The sequence below is a fragment of the Dendrobates tinctorius genome, unplaced genomic scaffold (genome assembly GCF_039654945.1).
Source record: "Dendrobates tinctorius isolate UK_male_01 unplaced genomic scaffold, ASM3965494v1 ptg000005l, whole genome shotgun sequence".
NCBI lineage: Eukaryota > Metazoa > Chordata > Amphibia > Anura > Dendrobatidae > Dendrobates > Dendrobates tinctorius.
The window spans coordinates 23921231-23943251 of NW_027361673.1; the positions used below are offsets into that span (position 1 = coordinate 23921231).

A 22021-nucleotide genomic window follows, 5' to 3' on the forward strand; every position below is an offset into this window, starting at 1 on the left:
CAAGCAACTCAATTTGCAGAACCTTGTTCTAGTGGCCACATTGGTAGTCCGTGGCCACTGAACAGCAGCCCTGCAAACTGCCTCTTCTGATTTCTAGTCCGAGAACGTGATATAATTGTGGCCGCATGACGTTGGGCCAGACCTATTAATCAGGGATGCCAGCAGGTAGGTTGCGGTTCCGCAGGGATCCCCACCCGGTAGCCTCAGTAGCACTAGGAAGGAGAAAGTGCCTTTTGGAGGTTCTATGGCCCACGACACCAGTTTGTTTTGTAATAATTACATAAAACATAAAATTAAAGAGACAGTTTAATGTAGAATGTAATTCAGCACATATTATGAAAGAATGATTCATAGTACAGTAGCTACAGACAATGTGAATCAGATAATTCAAACTTCGCAATGTAGGTTAGCAATTAGTTTTGAAGCCTTTAGCCTCAATTAGAGGCAAAATTAGAGCCTTACAACCAGAGATGAGCAAATTTGTTCGGATTTTGGCCCTGAATCTGATTTTGACATATTCTAGCCATATTCGAACAATTTTCGTGCCGAATGTATGTCTTATGATCAGTTCCGAACATATTTGGTAATTTCTACTCCCATTGACTAATGACGTTTGGCTGTGTTCGACGAATATTGCAAAAAGAATATTCGATTCCTATCATATTTGGAACCGAATCCAAACAAATTCGCTCATCTCTACTTACAACGGATTCCATGGAGTGAACAAAGTTGTGGGGTTTTTTGTGTTTTTTTGTTTTTGTTTTTTTTACACTTTTCAGATGTTAGAATGTGAAACCAAAATTGTATTAGTTTGTCTATTTTTTTTTTCGAGTGGGTTAAGATCAGGGCTATTTTAGGGCCATTCTAGCAATATAATAGGATTATCCTGAAACCCCGTTTTGCATCACGATGTGGAGCTTGATAATTTTAAATATAAAAGCCTTCATTAGGATCCCATGCAGAAGGCAACAGTTTGGGCTAAAGTCTTGTATTTATGTATTACGAAGTATTTGCTCTACTATTAATCCTACAAATTCTGCCAACACCTTTTGCCGTTATAGATTTTTAACACTAAAGACCCAGTTGGCTGAACCTGACGATCTCCCCTGACAGATGATATTGGGGATGAGAAGGATATGGTCTGCTAAATTTCAGCCACCAATCCATTTATTCTCCACAGAGATAAACTTCTGCGAGAGTGCACAGGGACACTCAACCGAGCTGCGTGTTCCTGTTTATACGGGAGTCAGGAGAGATACCCGTCAGACAAAATATTGATCGGCTGACAGTTATCTAATGCATATAGGGGCTTTAGCAGGGTGCCTTATGGCAGGTATAATGCAATCTGCATAGAAACCTTCTCTATTCCTGTTGTTACATACTTTATGCTATTACTACCAAGTAGAGAGATTCTGGTCTGATCACTCCAGATGATTCTCTCCCATGATTCCTCGACCCAGCTGTTTTTAGCTCGCTGCAGTACTTTATATCTTTGAGTGTTAAACATGGCTTTTTTTTTGGAATTAAAGAGTTTAGATCAAAATCTTTCAGTCTGAGCGGAACATTCTTTACACTCAATTTCAAACCACCATGAGACAGTTCATGTCTATAAACTCAGATGGTTTTCTTCTGTTATGAGACAGTCTTTCTTTTAATGCTTTGATCACCACCAGCTGTTGTGCACCTCTACCAGTCTGGTTGTGTAGTGTCAGAGAGATTCTTCTTATATTCCTTCAGAAGTTGTGAAATATCTCATTAAGGCTATGTGCCCACGTAGCGTTTTAAAACGTACAATGAAAACCGGACTCCTTCCCAGAAATTGCGCGTTTTTTTCCGTGCGATTTCACCGCGATTTTGCCGCGATTTTCTCAAGCACTTTCCAAGCGATTTGAAGCATCGCTTGGAAAGTGATTGACAGGTTGGTCACACTCTCACACTCGTCAAACATAGTGTTTGACAAGTGTGACCAGCTTTTTACTATTGAGGCCGCCTATGCAAATGCACTTGTTTACTGAAAAAGGTTTCCACAATTTTGGTCACTACTTTGGACAATTCATGCTTGGTAAAAGCCAATCAGATGTTTTCATGGTGATAGACTCTCCCCAGCGATGAACTGTAATCTTTGTGTGATCTTGAGTAGAGTTGAGCAAATTTTTCAATATTCGGTTCGGATTACGATCGCAAGCGGATATTTTATTTGCAATATTTGCCGAACACAGCCGAATATCATTGGAGTCAATGGGAGTAGAAATGAGCGAATAAGATCGGGAACGATCGTCAAACATAAATTCGGCACGAATAGGGTCCCAATATGGCAAATTTGGATTCAATGATCTTTTCCGAACATATTCGCTCATCTCTAATCTTGAGAACAAGCGTTTTGTTCCTTTATTTTTTTTCACTATTTATTAATCCTTACAATGTTTTCACAACGCACAAATGTACAGATTGCCAACAGTGCCACCACCGGAGAAATGAAAGATTGCATACATTCTTATAGAAATCAATATGCTGTCCTTATAATACATGACTGAGCCACCGTGTGGGTAGCATGACGGCTCAGTGGTTAGCACTGCAGCCTTGCAGCGCTGGAGTCCTGGGTTCAAATCCCACCAAGGACAACATCTGCAAGGAGTTTGTATGTTCTTCCACATTCCAAAGACATACTGATAGGTAATTTAGATTGTGAGCCCCATTGGGGACAGTGATGATAATGTGTGTAAAAGTCCTGCGGAATATGTTAGCACTATAGAAAAATAAAGATTATTATTTATTATGACTGTGGCAGGTTCCTCAGAGAATCTCCAAATTCAATAATAGGGTATTTGAACAAGGGTTTTCTAAGCCAGAAAATCCAAACAAATCATTAAAACTTCTCCCAAAATAGTGATAACAGCTTCACAGATGTTGATTTTTAATTTGATAACTTTTTTCTATTTTTTGAGCCGTAAAGTCTCTTTAATCTACTTTGAGGTGCCTTGCACTTTTACTCTTTGAGCTTCTTCCATTTATAAAATGCAGGAGATAAATGAAGCAGATAGGACAACGGAGACAAAGCACGGAAACTGGCGTCTCTTTATATATAAGGCTGGAACTTGGAAATATCTACAGTGACTTTGATCGGATCTAACGCTGGGGCTATTTTGTTATTCTATCCATTCTCCGGTACTGTAGAAAGCAAGTTCACCAAATGTCACTTGTTAACATATCGCCTGCGGGACTCGGAGTTAACCTGTCACCACATGGGCTTATTCTGAGCTGACTTTCTCCATAGCATCAGACCACCTCCTCACTATAGCAGAACAGCGAGGCTCTACTTTTACAAGAATCTGGCCGGCCGCCATGAAACTCATGTCAAGGCCATGTAGTGTGATATTAACAAGGGAACAATGACAGGATTGTAACGTTTTAGCAGGTAGGATACATGACATTCTTCCTACTCCGAGATGCCTCCTTAGGATATTATTATCCTACAGCAAACTCCACAATAGACCAGCACTATTCTCATGAACGATCGGAGGGGGCTCTAATAGTCTCTTTCTGCAGCCAAAAGTGACAAGACTATGACAATAAAACTTTAGCAGATTTTGAAGTGAATCAGTGTACATAAGGCAATGTATGACTGAGCCAAGTCCGCTGTAACAGCCTAAATGGCAAAAATATGTTTATATTTGGCTAATAGACTGCCGAACATTATTCACTGGCAATGGTATTGTCGGGAAGCTTGAAGAAACTCGGCACGATCCCACCATGAATGCAGTGTAGATAACTAACGCGTAAATTCTTCAACAGGCTCTATTAAGCAAACTGCACCATATTTTAGAGTGCATCTTGGACTAACAGCACGGCAGACCTGTTTCTATACTATTCCTTACCTAAGCTGTGCACTATAGTATGGTAACAGATCCGCCCTAAAGGACCACCATCTTTATATGCAGGCAATGCAAGTTCTTTAGTGAATACTTTGTAGCAAACTAAAAACTGCTCAAGCTACTGTCGAAAACATTATTATTGAAACAGGGGGATAGCTATTGGCATGTATACGTGTCTCTAATGGGTTTCTGTGCTAAAATATTTGCAACGATTTCTAGTCACATTTTCACTATGCGCTATCCTTAAAAATAAAGGTTTCTTACCTCCTATAATTGATGTAGCAGGACTTCGATTTCTGCATTTATTGATGATTACGTTATAGAGTTTAGAATTGACCTTTTAGGTAATCATCTACATACTGTATATTGCTGATATTACAGTGGGGAATATAAGTATTTGATACGCTGCCGATTTTGCAAGTTTTCCCACCTTCAAAGAATTGCAATTGTAATTGGAAACAAAGGTTTCTGTTACAAATATTAAGTTCTGTTTTCCTATTGCATCAAAAAATTAATTAGCTTTTTTTTGCATGAAATATGTAAAAATCTTACAATGTGATTTTCTGGTTGTTCTTTTTAGATTCTGTCTCTCACAGTTGACGTGTACCTACAATAAAAATTACAGACCTCTCCATTCTCTGTAGGTGGGAAAACTTGCCAAATTGACAGTGTATCTATCAAATACTTATTTTCCCCACTGTATATGTCATTACTAGTGATGAGTGAGTATACTCGTTGCTCTGGTGTCCTCCGAGTATTTTGGCGTGCTCGGAGATTTAGTTTCTGTCGCTGTGACAAACAGGCATTCCTCTCATGTATTCAGCCTATGTAGCAGCCACAAATCATGCAGCTGCATCGACAGAAACTGAATCTCCAAGCACGCCAAAATACTCAGAGGCCACCTCAGCATGCGCGGGAAAACCCGAGCAACGAGTATATTCGATCATCACTAGTCATTACATATAGGCTAATGTCCATCTTCCTAACGTAAATTATACAGTGCACCACAGCTAACTTCCATGCGGTGACATAAAAAGATTCTGTGTTTAATTTTGTTTTTTGTTTTTTTATAAGGGTGGTCCGCTGCAGCTCGGGGGTAGCAGTCTCAATACCCCAAATAACAGTACTAGCCACACTTGCCCAGCAGAGCCACCCCCCATAAAAACTCCAAACAGTGCAAGCTGCAATACCCACCATATCCCCATATAGTGCCAACGACAAATACTACAGAACCACAAAAACAGCATCAGCCAGACTGGCACAATGTCCATCATACCCCAAGTAGGGCCAGCACAATATCTTCCATCCCAGTGTGAACCATAAACGCCCTTACAGTGCCAGCCATAAAAGATTAGAAGCAATATGCTGTAAGATATGTCATTTGGTGTCTCCATGAAAGAAAATCTCCCAATAAACCTTGTTACCTACACTAGTACTAATAGCCTCAGGAGTGACCTGTAAATCGGAGCAAGGAGAATTTCAATTTATTTCTGTTCAGTGTCTACAGTATATATGGTCGGCATTTTTTTATCCAACATGAAGATGTAACGCAATAGGCCCTAGGCCGAACTAAGATTGCTGTAAAGTGTCCATATATTAGTGACTCCATTATTACTTCATTCCTGGACCTTTGGTGGTTCTACCACGTCAAATGTTGATTACTAAGAAATGACAGTGATCCAAGTTCTGCTCAGTAAGCCTGCAGTTCCCTTTATTGTGGTAGTAATATGAATGCTAGTATAAAGCCATCAGGCACATGGTGGTATCACGGTCTCCAGTGACATTGCAGCAAAAGTGAATACAACCATAAACCTCATGGACATACATAGTAGTGGTGTACGGCCACCCAGAAAGTAGTATATATGGCATTTTGACATAATAACTTTTTGATAAGTTAATATAATCTGCATCAGAATCAAATACTCTATGAATTGAGTACACACATTTTATTAGCTATTTAAGGCGTTCCCTGACCAACATTTATTGCAGTCATTGATTCCAAATGTTGATTAGTTTATCATTTTATTTATTTCACCCTCAAAACTATGGGTTCTCCTGTCACATTTCATTGGGTCTCACCCATAGTCCTGTTTACCCTGATTTTCCTTTTATAGTGAATAGAATAGTAGAACTGCAGTAGGGACTGGTACATTGGCAGGGCAGTATGAAGATTGGGGGGGTCTCTGTGGTAGGCGCATACCTGAAAGGTTTTTCTGTCTTTTTCAATAACTAAAAGCGATTTGATTTTCCCTCTATGGTCATACTAAAAGCTAATAAAATTTGTCGTATTGAAGTGGCGGTAGCCGTGGTCTTTTTACCTGAAGAGTGCAAAATCATTTGGCAACTAAAATAGCAAAAGGGCATATAAAACCTGGATACTTGGTGTATATACATGTATTTATATGTAAGCATTGATACAGAGAGTTCATCAGTATATATATTTATATATCTACACACTTTGTGAAATAGAATGTAGACTGGCTTTTGAGTACACAGATAAGCTAGCAGCTGCAGAATTATGCTGACTGGTTTCTTCATCCACATGCACGCCGTCCGTATTGGGTGCATGTCCTTTCCATATGAAATACTGAAGAGCTGCCAGGGAGGCTTGAAATCCTGTAGTTAGTGAGTTTTCCAAAGAGGGTTCACATATACCCAGCCTTCACCCTAGAAAAGAATAAAAGGTGTTTTCTATAAGTAACAGATTTGTCTACGTATATAAGACGGTTGTGCAAGTTTCAAGTACAGGACCTTGATGCACCCTTTGTAGTGGCCGAACAGTTCCGTTCCCCTTCCCACCTAATGGTTTTCTCCACCTTTCTCTTCCTTGATTGACTGCTCTGGGATTCCAGAGGTAGAAAAATGGTAGCTGGGAAGGTGCACTTAACTATTTTGTCACCTAAATAGGGAGTGGACGGCCTGTGCTTGGTTTGAACACTTATTTTCTGCTGCCTTTACGGATATCCAGCATGTCAGGGTGAACTACAGAAGTCTTGAAAACTAAAGGGGGTTTTACACATAGCTATATCGCTATAACGTCACCGAATTTGTGACGTGCTAGCGATATTGCTAGCGATATCGCTATGTGTGATACTTACCTCCGACCGGCTCCCCTGCTGGTTATCGCTGATCGCGCGAGAATGTCCGGCTCCATTTCTCGTCGGGCGCTTCCTGCTGGGCTTCCTGCTGGCAGCGACGCGTGAAGGCGGGCGGGAGGACGTCAGGATCGCTGTGTGTGAAAGGTGAGTATCGTGCTCTGCGTCGCTGCTGCATCGCTGTGAGATCTGCCTGTGTGACAGCTCACTAGCGATCAATTAGTGATGCACCAGCGATCCTGACCGGGTCGGATCGCTGGTAGGATCGCTGGTGTATCGCTAAATGTAAAGGGGCCTTTAGGGTCAACACAGTAAATGTTGAGTCTTTTACATAAACTTGATGTATTTGTCAATAAAAGTTAAGAAACTTATGAATAGCTGACAATAAAAGCTACTGATTTACAGTTAACGTCTAGCTCATCAATGTTTATTTTGTGATGGTATAAAGACAAGATCTCAACCATGCCATTAACTTTATCACCTCCTGTGATCTGAATTGGGGGAGTGTGCTAAATAACTTATGATACAGTGAGAAAACGCAATGTATGCCATAGTATAAGGATAACCATATATCTGTAGGAAAAATAACTAACAATAAATATTTGATTATTCAATGCTAACCACAGTGGAGGACTCATAATGGGGGGCAATGCAGAGTCCTTGGCAGCTCTGGTCTTAACCTAAATCGGAGCAGCAGCATTTTACAACAGGCTTACTTCTTCAATTATAGGAATACATATGGGAATATTGGCGAGTTACCTCGGTGACTGTAGACAGCTGTTCCACATAATTTATTAATTTTTTCACGATTTTTCTAGTTTTACACTTTCAGGAAATCTGACATTCATACATCAGCTCAAATGTGTCATTCAGAATGGCTGGCATTCATTTTCATGCTATACAGAAGTGGAGCTCTCTGCTATACATACAGTATACAAAACATACAATAGTCAAATATAATAGCGTTTCACATGAATACTTTAGCATCCTGATATTTCAATATATTGCTGCATGTATTTGATAGAAGTCTACAGCAGGTGCTGGTAGTCAGAGATTACGGCAATCATTAACTAAAAAAACATACATAACAAATGTACCCGCCATGCAGAAATCTGCATAAACCGATTACAAGGCTCACAAAGAATAGCATGTGACTCTCAGTAAATGCAACATTAAACCTTTTATCATTTGCCTTTTCTGTGCTACACTAGTATAAAGGAATATCTGAGGAGCGCTGGTAAAGTGAGCAGAGTAACCCCGGCAGTGACAATCAGCGGTGTTACTTCTTATGCGGAGATATGCAGCCCCTCAAAGTTACAGAGGGTCTGTGAACATCTTTTATGTTGGTATTACCTTATCTTATGCAGTGATCATCAGTATATATCAGAAGAATGTTGGTCGTTTCCTGTCGGATGTGCATGGAATCCACATGGACTGGTAGTGCAATCATGTAGTGGCAAGTATGGGCTTTTCTTCAGAGATGTGTTGTGGAGATGCACAGCGGGATTTAACTGGATTTAGCTCCATCCATGGCTGTAGCACGGTCTGCTTGTAACAAGATTCCTTTCCTACACAACTACTTTCTGAACAACTCTCTTAATCTGTTGGCCCTCACTGAAACCTGGATTCAGGATTCTGACACTGTCTCTCCTGCTGCCATTTCCTACGGTGGCTTACAATTCTCTCACTCCCCGAGACCCACAAACAGACCTGGTGGTGGAGTTGGCATACTCCTGTCCCCACAATGCACTTTCCAGGTCATCCCCCCAGTCCCATCACTCTTATTCCCTTCTTTTGAGGTCCATACCATCAGGCTCTTCCGTCCCCTCTCCCTCAGGGTAGCGGTCATATACCGGCCCCCAGGCTCACCCACCCACTTCCTTGACCACTTTTCAGCCTGGCTGCCACACTTCATGTCCTCAGAACTACCAACCCTCATCCTGGGAGACTTCAACATCCCCATTAACAGCCCTAATTCCACATCTGCATCCCAGCTTCTATCACTAACCACCTCTCTAGGCCTCTCACAGCTTTCAACCTCTGAGACACATAAGGACGGTAACACCCTTGATCTGGTCTTCTGCCGGCTCTGTTCAATCTCCCACCTAAACAACTCACCGCTTCCACTCTCTGACCACAACATTCTCTCCTTCACGCTCACAAATCCTCGCCCACCCCAGCTCATTCCTACCTACCACACAGTCAGAAATCTACAAGCTATTAACCCTCAGACACTTTCAGATTCCCTACATTCATCTCTGTCCCCAATCTCCTATCTTTCCTGTCCTAATCTGGCTGTTCATCACTACAATGACACTCTTAGAAGCACCCTTGACCAAGTAGCTCCCCTCACCCTCAGAACCTCCAAACACAGAGTAAAACAGCCCTGGCTCACATCGCAAACTCAACTTCTCCAGCGATGCTCCAGGAGTGCTGAACGCCTATGGAGAAAAACCCGCACACCAGAAGACTTCATCCACTTCAAATTTATGTTAAGAACCTATAACGCTGCCCTTCACCTTGCCAAACAGACCTACTTCACCACCCTGATCTCCTCACTAGCCAACAACCCCAAGAAACTTTTTGACACTTTTCACTCCCTCCTCAGGCCAAAAGCACAAGCCCCTATCACAGACATTTGTGCTGATGACCTGGCCTCCCACTTTACAGAAAAAATAGATAATATCCGTCAAGAAATCTGCTCCCAACCACCAAGTGCTGTGACTCCCATCCCTTCCTACATCTCCCCTGGCTCACTCTCCACATTTGATCCCATCACAGAAGAAGAAGTCTCCAGACTCCTCTCTTCTTCTCGTCCGACTACATGCACTACCGACCCCATTCCCTCACATCTCCTCCAGTCTCTCTCTCCAGTCGTCACAACCCACCTAACTACAATCTTTAATCTCTCCCTCTCCTCGGGCATTTTCCCATCCTCCTTCAAACACGCCATCGTTACTCCATTACTAAAGAAACCTGCTCTCGACCCATCCTGCACAAACAACTACAGACCAGTCTCCAATCTCCCCTTCATCTCTAAACTTTTGGAACGCCTAGTTTACTCCTGCCTTACCCGTTACCTCTCCATTCACTCCCTTCTAGACCCTTCACAGTCCGGCTTCCGCCCCCTACATTCGACTGAAACTGCACTCATCAAAGTGACCAATGACCTTCTGACAGCAAAACGTAACGGTGACCACTCTCTGCTCATTCTTCTTGACCTATCTGCAGCTTTCGATACTGTTGACCACCATCTCCTACTCTCTAGGCTCCAGTCACTAGGCATTAAGGACACTGCACTCTCCTGGTTCTCTTCCTATTTCTCTGACCGCTCCTTCAGTGTTTTGTTCTCTGGCTCCACGTCATCTCCTCTTCCTCTTGCTGTCAGGGTACCTCAGGGCTCAGTCCTTGGCCCCCTTCTTTTCTCTCTCTACACAGCCCCAATTGGACAGACCATCAGCAGATTTGGCTTTCAGTACCATCTTTATGCTGATGACACACAACTATACACGTCTTCCCCCGACCTTACCCCCGCTGTACTACAGAACGCCAGTGACTGTCTGTCCGCAGTCTCCAATATCATGTCCGCTCTCTATTTGAAACTCAACCTCTCCAAAACTGAACTTCTTCTGCTCCCGCCGTCTACTAACCTCCCTAAATCTGACATTTCCCTCTCCGTGGGTGGTACCACAATAACACCCCGGCAGCAGGTGCGCTGTCTGGGTGTTATGTTTGACACCAATCTCTCCTTCACATCCCATATACAATCCCTTGCCCGCTCTTGCCGCTTACACCTAAAGAACATCTCTAGAATCCGCCCTTTTCTCACTATGGAAACAACAAAAACCCTCACTGTTGCATTGATCCACTCTCGCCTGGATTACTGCAACGCTCTATTAATTGGCCTCCCCGTCACTCGACTATCCCCTCTCCAGTCCATACTTAATGCAGCGGCCAGGATCGTCCATCTGGGTAATCGGTACTCGGACACGTCCGCTCTTCGCCAGTCCTTACATTGGCTGCCCATTCATTATAGGATCCAATTCAAAGTACTTGTTCTCACCCACAAAGCTCTCCACAGTGCGGCACCCCCTTACATCTCTTCTCTCATTTCTGTCTATCGGCCTAGCCGATCGCTGCGCTCTGCAAACGACTTTCGACTAACCTCTGCACTAATCCGTACCTCCCACTCCCGACTCCAAGACTTCTCCCGTGCTGCTCCTATCCTCTGGAATGCTCTACTCCAAGAAATCAGGACTATCCACAATTTGCATAGTTTTAGGCGCTCCCTCAAAACACACCTGTTCAGAGCGGCCTATCACATTCACTAATCAAAGTCATTCTCTGTGTAAGTGTGCGTGTGTAGCCCATTCACTATCTCATTCTCCATCCATCCTTCACTCCCGCAAGATGGCTGGACCTTCATTGTAAATACACCATTGTAAATACACACCTGTACTCTGTATCTCCCTCACCTCATTGTAGATTGTAAGCTCTCACGAGCAGGGTCGTCTTATTTTGCTTTAATTATTGTATTGTTAGCGTTGTTACTTATGACTTGTGTTTTGAAACTGTTAAACTGTAAAGCGCTGCGGAATATGTTGGCGCTATATAAATAAAGATTATTATTATTATTATTAGTTAGCACATTAATAAATCAGCTGTCATGTGCAGGGAAAGATGCGGGATAGGCATCAGAGCGCAGATCAAAGTCAGGGACATGACATATGTCGCTAAGGGGTTAAAGGAAGGACAGATACCAGAAAAAAAATGAAAGGTTAAATATTTTATTTACGTAGTGACAACTGGGGCGAGAGACTGATGGAGATATGAGGGAATAGCGTCAATGGCGCAGTTGTAGAGCAAGAAAAACTGAGGACCCTGGTAACTTCCTCTTCTGTGAAAGATTCAAAGGTGGAAAGTAAACTTGAGATGTGGGAGAGAAGGAGATCCAAGCTCTAAGGGGATTGGGTGAAAATGTCCTGACTGATATGGTTGATTTTTTTCTTGGAAATGGCCAGATCGGAAGCACTGAGTTTAGTGACGGAGGCCTGTGTTTTAGAGCTCAGAAGTGAGTGTAAAGTTTGGAAAAGTCAGTTTAGATTGTTGGCTAGTGATGTGAGGAGGATGGTGAATGAGGCTTGTTTGGCCAAATGGAGAGCAGAGTTATAAGTTTTTGAGGATGAACTTAGTGATTGAAGTTTTCTGCTGACAGTGATTTTCTCCCACAATGCGACAATGGAAAATGTATTCAAATCAAGCACTTCCATCAGAATTTTTATATGCTCTACTCAAAAAAAATAAAGGGAACACTAAAATACCACATCCTAGATATCACTGAATGAACTATTCTAGTTGCAAATCTTTATTCCTTACATAGTGTAATGCGTTGAGAATAAGAAAACATAAAAATGATCAATGTAAATCAAAATTAACATCCCATGGAGGCATTAATTTGGAATGATACTCAAAATCAAATTGGAAAATCAAATTTGTCTGATCCAACTTCAGTGGAAATGTCTCAAACAAGGAAAGGATGCTCAGTAGTGAGTGTAGCCTCCATGTGCCTGTATGACCTCCCTACAACACCTAGGTATGGCCCTGATGAAGCAGTGGATGTTCTAATGAGGGATCTCATCCCAGACCTGGATTAAAGCATCAGTCAACTCCTGGAAGTCTGTGTTGCAATGTGGTGTTGGTGGATGGAATGAGACATGATGTCCCAGATCGGCTCGATTTGATTCAGGTCTGGGCAACAGGCAGGCCAGTCCATAGCATCAATACCTTCATCATGCAGGAATTTCTGACACAGTTTAGCCACATGAGGACTAGCATTGTCATGCATCAGAAGGAACCCAACTGCACTTGCATATGGTCTCACAATGGGCCTGAGGATCTCATCCCAGTACCTAAAAGCAGTCAGGGTACCTCCCTCTGGCTAGCACATGGAGGGTTGTGCAGCCCTCCAAAGAAATGCCTTCCCACACCATTACTGACCCACTGCCGATCTGGTCATGCTGGAGTATGTTGCAGACAGCAGAATGTTCTCCACAGCATCTCCAAACTCTATCACATGTGCTCAGTGTGAACCTGCTCTCATCTGTGAAGCGCTAAATGCGCCAACGTCAAATCTGCCAATCTTGGTGTTCTCTGGCAAATGTCAATCACCCTGCACGGTGTTGGGCTGTAAGCACAACACCCACTTGTGGACGTCGAGCCCTCATTCCTCATTCCTCATGGAGACTGTTTCTGATAGTTTGAGCAGACACCTGGATGTTAGTTGCCTGCTGGAGGTCATTTTACAGGGCTCTGGTACTGGCTTCTCCTTGCACAAAAGAAGAGGTAGAGGTCCTGCTGCTGGGTTTTTGCTCTCCTATGGCCCCCCCTCCACACGTTCTGGTGTACTGGCCTGTCTCCTGGTATCTGCTCCATGCTCTGGACACTGTGCTGACAGACACAGCTACCCTTTTTGCTATCCTGGATGAGCTGAACTACTTGAGCAACTTCTGTGGGTTGAAGAAACCGTCTCATGCTACTGTATAGTACCTCTAAGAGTGAGAGCAGTGACAAAATTCAAAAGTCACCAAAACAGCCAAAAAAGATGAGAACATAGAAATGGTCTGTGGTCTTCCCCAGCAGAACCACTACTTTATAGGGGTTTTCTTGCTGATTGCCTATCCTTTCTACCTGTTGTCTGTTCCATTTGCACAGCACGATAAATTGATTCACAACTGGTGTTGCTTCACACCTGGACAGGTTTATTTCACAGAATTGTGATTGACTTGGAGTTACATTGTGTTGTTTTAGTGTTCCCTTTATTTTTTTGAGCAGTGTATATAAATATATTGTAGTTATATTATATAGCACTGTGTATTTACAATTGCTCACTTTGCCCTTCTACCCAGTTAAGTCTTCTGTTTTCAATTAGGTCTATGACATCATGTGATTAAAAACTGACTAGCTGAATCCTTCTGTCATGATCTCAGTGCGGGTTTGACTCGCAAACGTGGGGTTAATGTCTGGAACCAGTGCTGATGACTGGCATTTCTGGGGTTAAAGGTTGTGATCCCGGTGCAGGCTTACCTGCACACCTGGGGCTATGATTGTGGCCTCTCCATGGTTCTGGGAGAGGCTTCTTATAGCCTCAGGACGCTCCCATCCCTGTCAGCTATACTCTTGCCCTTGGCATAGTGTGGTGACCCCTGAGTGTGTTTTTGCTGTGTTCTGGTTGCTTGATTATCTGTGTATGACTCAGTCTGTTCTCTGGATATTGCTTTGGATTCTTCTTGGTATCTTCTATGTCTGTTTGGTTTTTGACTGCTGCTTGGCCCTGACTATCCGCTCTGTCTCATCCTTGGTATGTTACGGGGCTATCTCTGTGTATGAACCCCATTTTGCATGACTCTGAGTAATTCTGTATAGTGTCTTTCCATCTCACTAAGCAGGATGCTAAGCCCCGCCCCCTTGCAATCACATGACCGTAGGTCCCGTGTCTGCTTGCTAAACTTCAGCATCCACAGGTCCTGTGCATCGGTACTTTCTGGCTGTACCTGACCCCGGGCCCCCCTACAGTGCGGGTGAGTCCCTGCTCTGCGGAGGCTGCACGCCGGCGCTGACAGGATCCTGACACTCAGGACACGTGCACTGGCTCAGTGAGCAAGTACAATGCGGTGTTCCTGACACCTTCCAAGCTCTATGAGGCAACAGAAAGTCTCTTTTCCCTGCATGAGTCACCACCACAAAAGCCTCTGGCAACAGGGAGGAGAGAAGCAGGAGTTGAAGAGGAGGATAACTCTTACAGGAAAGAGACGTTTCTACATAGAGCAAAGAGATAATAATTCACTGCGTAGAAAGGCAAAAAGAGCAACTGTAAGTACACAGTGCTATATAATATGATGATTGCAATATATTAAGAGGATAAAAACTTTGATCGGAGTGTTGCTTTAAAGAGCTACTCCCATGTTAAGGTATAACTAAAGACTATGGTATATATATATATATATATACTAGCTGAAGAGCCCGGCGCTGCCCGGGCATAGTAACTAACTGTGGTTAGTTATAACAAATTATAATTATCCTCCATCCCATAGTCCCGTGCCCATATACCCATCATACATATCCACCATCCCATAGGCCCGTGCCCATATACCCATTATACATATTCTCCTTCCCATAGTCCCATGCCAATATACCCATCATACATATTCGCCATCCCATTGTCGAGTGCCCATATACCCATCACACATCCTTCATCTCATAGTCCCATGCCCATATACCCATCATACATATTCTCCATCCCATAGTCCCATGCCCATATACCCATCATACATATTCTCCATCCCATAGTCCCATGCCCATATACCCATCATACATATTCGCCATCCCATAGTCGAGTGCCCATATACCCATCACACATCCTCCATCCCATAGTCCCGTGCCCATATACCCATCATACATATCCGCCATCTCATAGTCCCGTGCCCATATACCCATCATACATATCCTCCATCCCATAATCCAGTGCCCATATACCCATCACACATCCTCCATCCCATAGTCCCGTGCCCATATACATATCTGCCATCCCATAGTCCCGTGCCCATATACCCATCAAACATATCCTCCATCCTATAGTCAAGTGCCCATATACCCATCACACATCCTCCATCCCATAGTCCCGTGCCCATATACATATCCTCCATCCCATAGTCCCGTGCCCATATACCCATCATACATATCCTCCATCCCATAGTCGAGTGCCCATATACCCGTCATACATATTCTCCATCCCATAGTCCCATGCCCATATACCCATCATACATATTCACCATCCCATAGTCGAGTGCCCATATACCCATCACACATCCTTCATCTCATAGACCCGTGCCCATATACCCGTCATACATATCTTCCATCCCATAGTCCCGTGCCCATATATCCATCATACATATCCGCCATCTCATAGTCCTGTGCCCATATACTCGTCATACATATCCTCCATCCCATAGTCCAGTGCCCATATACCCATCACTCATCCTCCATCCCATAGTCCCGTGCCCATATACATATCCGCCATCCCATGGTCCCGTGCCCTTATACCCGTCATACATATCCTCCATCCCATAGTCCGGTGCCCATATACCCATCACACATCCTCCATCCCATAGTCAACCATTATGACATCATAATGAGCGGCGGCAGGGCTTGCAACCTTTGATGACATCAGCGTCGCCATGGCAACCATTGTGACATCATAATGAGGGGCGGGGCTTGATACGCACACACTGCTTCCCCAGTATGCAAATAGGGGCATTGTGACATCACAATGAGGGGCGGGGCTTGACACGCACACACTTTTTCCCCCAGTATGTAGATAGGGGCAAAATTGTTTGGTGAATTGAAACGTGCGGGGTTAAAATTTCGCCTCACAACATAGCTTAGGACGCTCTCGGGGTCCAGACGTGTGACTGTGCCAAATTTTGTGGCTGTAGCTGTGACGGTGCAGATGCCTATCCCGGACATACAAACATACACACACACATACACACATACACACTTTGAGCTTTATATATTAGATATATATATGATAGATTTGGGTGCCCCGGGTGGGATCAGTACCCATCTCTAAAATAGTGTCTCCCTAGCCCCATCCTGTAAAACCAAGCAGCTGCTGAAGTCAAGGCAGAGATCGATTGGAAAGGTCTCAGAGACTATTGCCATATTGTGTTCTCTCTATCTCTATTTGTTTTTACAAATTACCATGCACGTAGCCAAACTGACTCCCACAGAAATTTTTTTTTTTGTTTGTTTTGTTTTATTTTTACAGATTATCCTTGGGTTGTGTCTATAATTACAGGAGTTCTAAAGGCTTTAGGAGGTGGAAGAGCAAGTTGTTTAATTATTTCCAAGCTATTTAACCTTTGACAGGTTACCTAGATGATGAAATACATAATATATTCCCTTTCAGATAAATAATTAAGAATAATTTGCTAAATCCTTTGAGTTGGAAACGTTTTCATCCTGGTAAACCTCTTCGTAGTCTCGTGTACATTTTAAAAGTTTGGCGTTTCCTAGATTGAGTGTCTTACAGCTCAACATGATGTAATAGGTTTTCTTTGACTTTGCACTTTACCTTAAGAAACTTTTTTTTTTCCTCAGGTATTCAATCAATACCGGTGAGAGAATGAAAGACTGTCCGTGCTGAATTCATGAATAAGTCATGAACTGGTATCCTGAGTAATATTTAATTTATTTCTCGCTCACCAAACACCGCAAATGAAAGGAATCTTGCTGCAATGACTTGACAGTGAATGGATATTACCATTTACAGTTTACCTAGGGCATTCATTGATTTTCTTTTTACAAATCCTGCCGATGGGAGTACAGCAAAATTAATACATATAAAAATGGTCTAAACACATACATTCATAAAGTGCGCATAAAATCTAGGCAAGCTCCATGAGAAATAATAATTGGAAGTGCTAATAAGGATGCCACTTCACCAAGTCACTGACTTAAGGTGGAAAACAAATTTAAATATCAAAGCGGTCGTGTTACAATGTTACAGACGGCTTCCAAAGAGAAGTGAATACCAATGAGTACCGGTAAAGAGGATTTTCATTTTCAACTACAAAGAGAAAAATGAAAGCAGTCTACTATATATCAGGCCAAAGTATAGTGTGAGAGTCATGAAGAGGGTCACAGCCAGCTTCACATCTGATCCGCCATCATTTTATATGAAATGATATGGTTATCCTACAGGAATTGGTTATAATATTCTGGATATGCTTCATTATGGCAACATTATTGACTTTACGCTAACTCTGAGTACCACTTACTTTCCTTGGAAGCTGCATTGACAGATGAACTTTGCTGCTCTACACTGGTTTCCTAGTGCCGACCTGTCTGCTCACAAGTTTCCTCATGTCGACCTGTCTGCTCACTGGTTTCCTCATGCCGACCTGTCTGCTCACTGGTTTCCTCGTGCCGACCTTTCTGCTCACTGGTTTCCTTGTGCCCACCTGTCTGCACACTGGTTTCTTCATGTCCACCTGTCTGCTCACTGGTTTCCTAGTGCCGACCAGTCTGCTCACAGGTTTCCTCGTGTCGACCTGTCTGCTCACTGGTTTCCTCGTGCCGACCTTTCTGCTCACTGGTTTCCTCGTGTCGACCTCTCTGCTCACTGGTTTCCTCGTGTCGACCTCTCTGCTCACTGGTTTCCTCGTGCCCACCTGTCTGCTCACTGGTTTCCTAGTGCCGACCTGTGTGGTGAATGGTTTCCTCGTGCCGACCTGTCTGCTCACTTGGTTCCTCGTGCCGACCTGTCTGCTCTCTGGTTTCCTCGTGGTGACTTGTCTGGTGTATAGGATATGTAGCATACTATTCTTAATTGTAAAAAGGGAAGGCTGAATAATGTGCACTGACATGATTAAAACCATCCTAAATACTCACTCTTACCAATTTTATAGCCTCTAAGAAGAACGGTTTCTATAACCCGTCAACAATATCCTGAAATGGTTATGTGCAAAGATTTGTGTGGATTTTTTTGTTCTAGTATGGTAGATATAAGGAAAAAAAAGAACAAAAATCAGCATTCAATTGTTTCTTTCCCAAGAGAATTTTAAAAGTAATCATAAGATTGCAAGGGCAAGAATGAATTACTCTCTGTGATTAAGCCACAGCCATAATAGACTATTGCAGACCTTATTTGTTGGGACAAAATAGATAAAATGACAAGGAACAAAAAACACTGATTAGAATATGTGAAAGTATTAACAGAATATACATTTCATATTAAGAAGTTCTTTAAATTGTTTCGAGACCAGTGACCATTTCTGAGAAAGACCAGATGTATGACGTGATACAGCCTCATATTTGTAGCCATAGTGGCCACATTAGGTTGCATTCACACATCCATGTGACAGGTCCGTGTCCGGTCATTTCTTTCTCAAACAGCACACAAACTCGTAAGGTTTCATTGATCGATACACATTTGCATTCTAAAAACGGATCTGTGCCTGAAGTCAGTGAGACTCTGAGCATGTCCTATTCTCATCCATTTTTCAGATCTGACTAGACCATTAAAATCTCTCTGGATCCATAAAAAATATATGAAATATGGAAGACATACTATGCACTTCAGTCTTCTATTGCTAAGAGTCAAAGGGTACAAAAAGTTCAGACTGTCTACCTTTTTCAGTGAAAAAAAAAATAGATGAGAAAAAAATGGAAGCAACTAGGGCATCACCGGAGGAAAAAAAAAACAAACAGTCAATTTCTCTTGGATAGTAATACTCACATAGATGTGTGAATGCAGCCTTAGGCAGATCCAGCACAGCTTGCATTAATCAAATTTATCTTACTTTAGAGTTGTAATGTAGAAACATTTTTTTAGATTATGATGTCTATTAGAAAATAAATAAGATTAAAAAAAACATTTTTGCTGGGTCATCAGTGAAGAAAATATAGCTGATGGCCAGATGTTATTTAGACATACAGCACGTGAAATAAGTACTGAACGCATCACCAATTTTCTAAGTAAATATATTTCTAAAAGGTGCTATTGACATATAATTCTCACCAAATGCCTGTAACAACCCATCCACTCCACACAGGCAAAGAAATGAGACCACAGATGTCCATAAATTAAGTTATGTGTAATAATGAAAGTATTCATTAAAGTATTAAATACATGAAGAAAGAGAGGTGCAAAAATCCATGGACAGTTATGACACCAGATTAAATCTATCAGTATTTAGAAAGCAATCTTGCCACTTAGCGGAAAATAATATCAGCTCCTTCAACTTCCGGTCTATAAAAAGGTGTCCTATTACCAAGGTGTCACACAACAAACATCTCATAATGGGTAAAACCAGGGAGCTGTTTCAAGACCTTCACAACCTTATTGTTGCAGAACAAACTGATGGCATTGGTTACAGAAGAATTTTTAAACTACTGAAGGTTCCAGTGAGCACTGTTGGGACGATAATCCGGAAGTGGAAAGATCATCATTTCATCATAAACAGGCCACAACCAGTTTCTCCCTGCAAGATTTCAGACAGAGAATTGAAAAGAATAATCAGAAAAATCGTCATCTGCCAAGGGCCACCTGTAGAGAGCTACAGGAAAATCCAGGAATCAGCAGGAACAACTGTTTCAAAGAAAATAATAAGTAATCCACTCAACCTACATGACTCCTTCCTGTACCATTTGAATAAACTATTGTGTCACATAGGCCCACAACCAATACAATGAATGACTGAATTAACTGTATGCAGATGCTCAAATATAATTAAGCAGGTCCATCAAGTTCAACCTTTCTTGATCAAGTATACATTATTTGTCACTAGATTATTTATAAGCCCTCATATTGATATGTGATAAGCATCTGGACCTTTTCAAATTACCGTATATACTCGTGTATAAGCCGACCCGTGTATAAGCTGACCCCCCTAATTTTGCCAGAAAAAACTGGGAAAATTTATTGACTCGCACACAAGCCTAGGGTGGAAAATGCAGCAGCTACTGGGAAATTTCAAAAATAAAAATAGATACCAATAAAAGTAAAATTAATTGAGACATCAGTAGGTTAAATATTTTTGAATATTCATATTGAATCAGGAGCCTCATATAATGCTCCATACAGTTCATGATGGCCCCATAAGATGCTCCATACAAAATACACCACATATAATGCTGCACAAAGGTTAATAATGGCCCCATAAGATGCTCCATAGAATAATATGCCCCATATGCTGCTCCATAAAGGTTATGGCACCATAAAATGCTCCACAGATTATGCCCCATAAGATGCTCCATACATTATGCCCCATAAGATTCGCCATACATTATGCCCCATTGAGATGCTCCATACATTATGCCCCCATAGGATGCTCCATACATTATGCCCCCATAAGAGGCTCCATACATTATGTCCCCATAAGATGCTCCATACATTATGCCCCCATAGAATAGGCCCCATATGCTGCTGCAAATAAAAAAAAATGACATAATCACCTCTCGTCGCTGGGGGCCAGGTGCCGTTGTCACCGCTGGATCAGGGCCCCGGCACCTGAGATACTCACCTGTCCCCGGTCCATTGCTGCGCGCCGCTGTCTTCCGGGTCCCTCTGCCAGTATTTGTGCAGGTAGAGGGCGCGGCACGCATTGACTAAATCACCACACCCTCTGACCTGAACATTACAGACAGAGGACACGGAGGACAGAGTGGCCGCAGCAGTGGACCGGGGACAGGTGAATATCGCATATACTTACCGCCTCCTGGCACGGTCTCTGCAGCCCCTCCTGGCGCGGACTTCCGGCAGCTCTTCCTTCCTTCAGCGGTCATGTGGTACCGCTCATTAAAGTCATGAATATGCACATATTCATTATTTTAATGAGCGGTACTACGTGACCACTGAAGGAGGGTGCCTGAGACCGTGGGAGAAGAAGCGGGGGGGCTGCAGAGACAGTATGATCTCTGACACCCCCGCTCCCCCTCCCCCGCCGACCCCCAGTATATGACACTTATAAGCCGAGAGGGGGACTTTCAGCCCCAAAAAATGCATCTGCATTTACTACATTCCACAGTGTGACTACTCTAACTGGAAAGAACCATTTCTTTTCAGCTGCCTGCTCCACACATTCTGAATGTTCTCTGGTCAGCTGTAAGATTCTTGGAAAGAATAAATCATGTGCCATCTCTAGGTGTTGACCACACATGTATTTATACATGTAAATGAGTTAATCTCTGAGGCAACATACTTCTAATCTCTCATTATGCAGTAAAAGATTGATCTCATATCCCTTTTAATTATCTAGTTGTCAAATCGACATAGATAGAGTTAAAGTCAGGACACACCCATAACCTCCAAGAACATAAGGAAATTGTCCAGCTGAAATCTGTGAAAGTAAGCTATTCTGTCATCTATCCCTAGTTTAATGTATATTGCTAAAAAAAATAAAGGGAACACTTAAACAACAGAATATAACTGTGAGCACAACCCCCATCTGTGGACCTCGGGCACTCAGACCATCCTCATGGAGTCGGTTTCTA

At 42.6% G+C, this 22021-nt stretch overlaps 1 protein-coding gene across 1 annotated transcript in view; it reads right to left on the reverse strand.

Annotated features, from left to right (window-relative positions):
- Positions 1 to 288: 288 nt before the first annotated feature.
- OSBPL10 (oxysterol binding protein like 10) overlaps positions 289 to 22021 on the reverse strand; it is a 664525-nt gene continuing 642792 nt past the window's right edge. Inside the window, exon 12 of the mRNA XM_073568669.1 lies at positions 289 to 6539. Within this exon, the coding sequence (XP_073424770.1) occupies positions 6495 to 6539 (45 nt within the window). The 3' untranslated portion in view covers positions 289 to 6494. The remainder of the gene's footprint in view (positions 6540 to 22021) is intronic.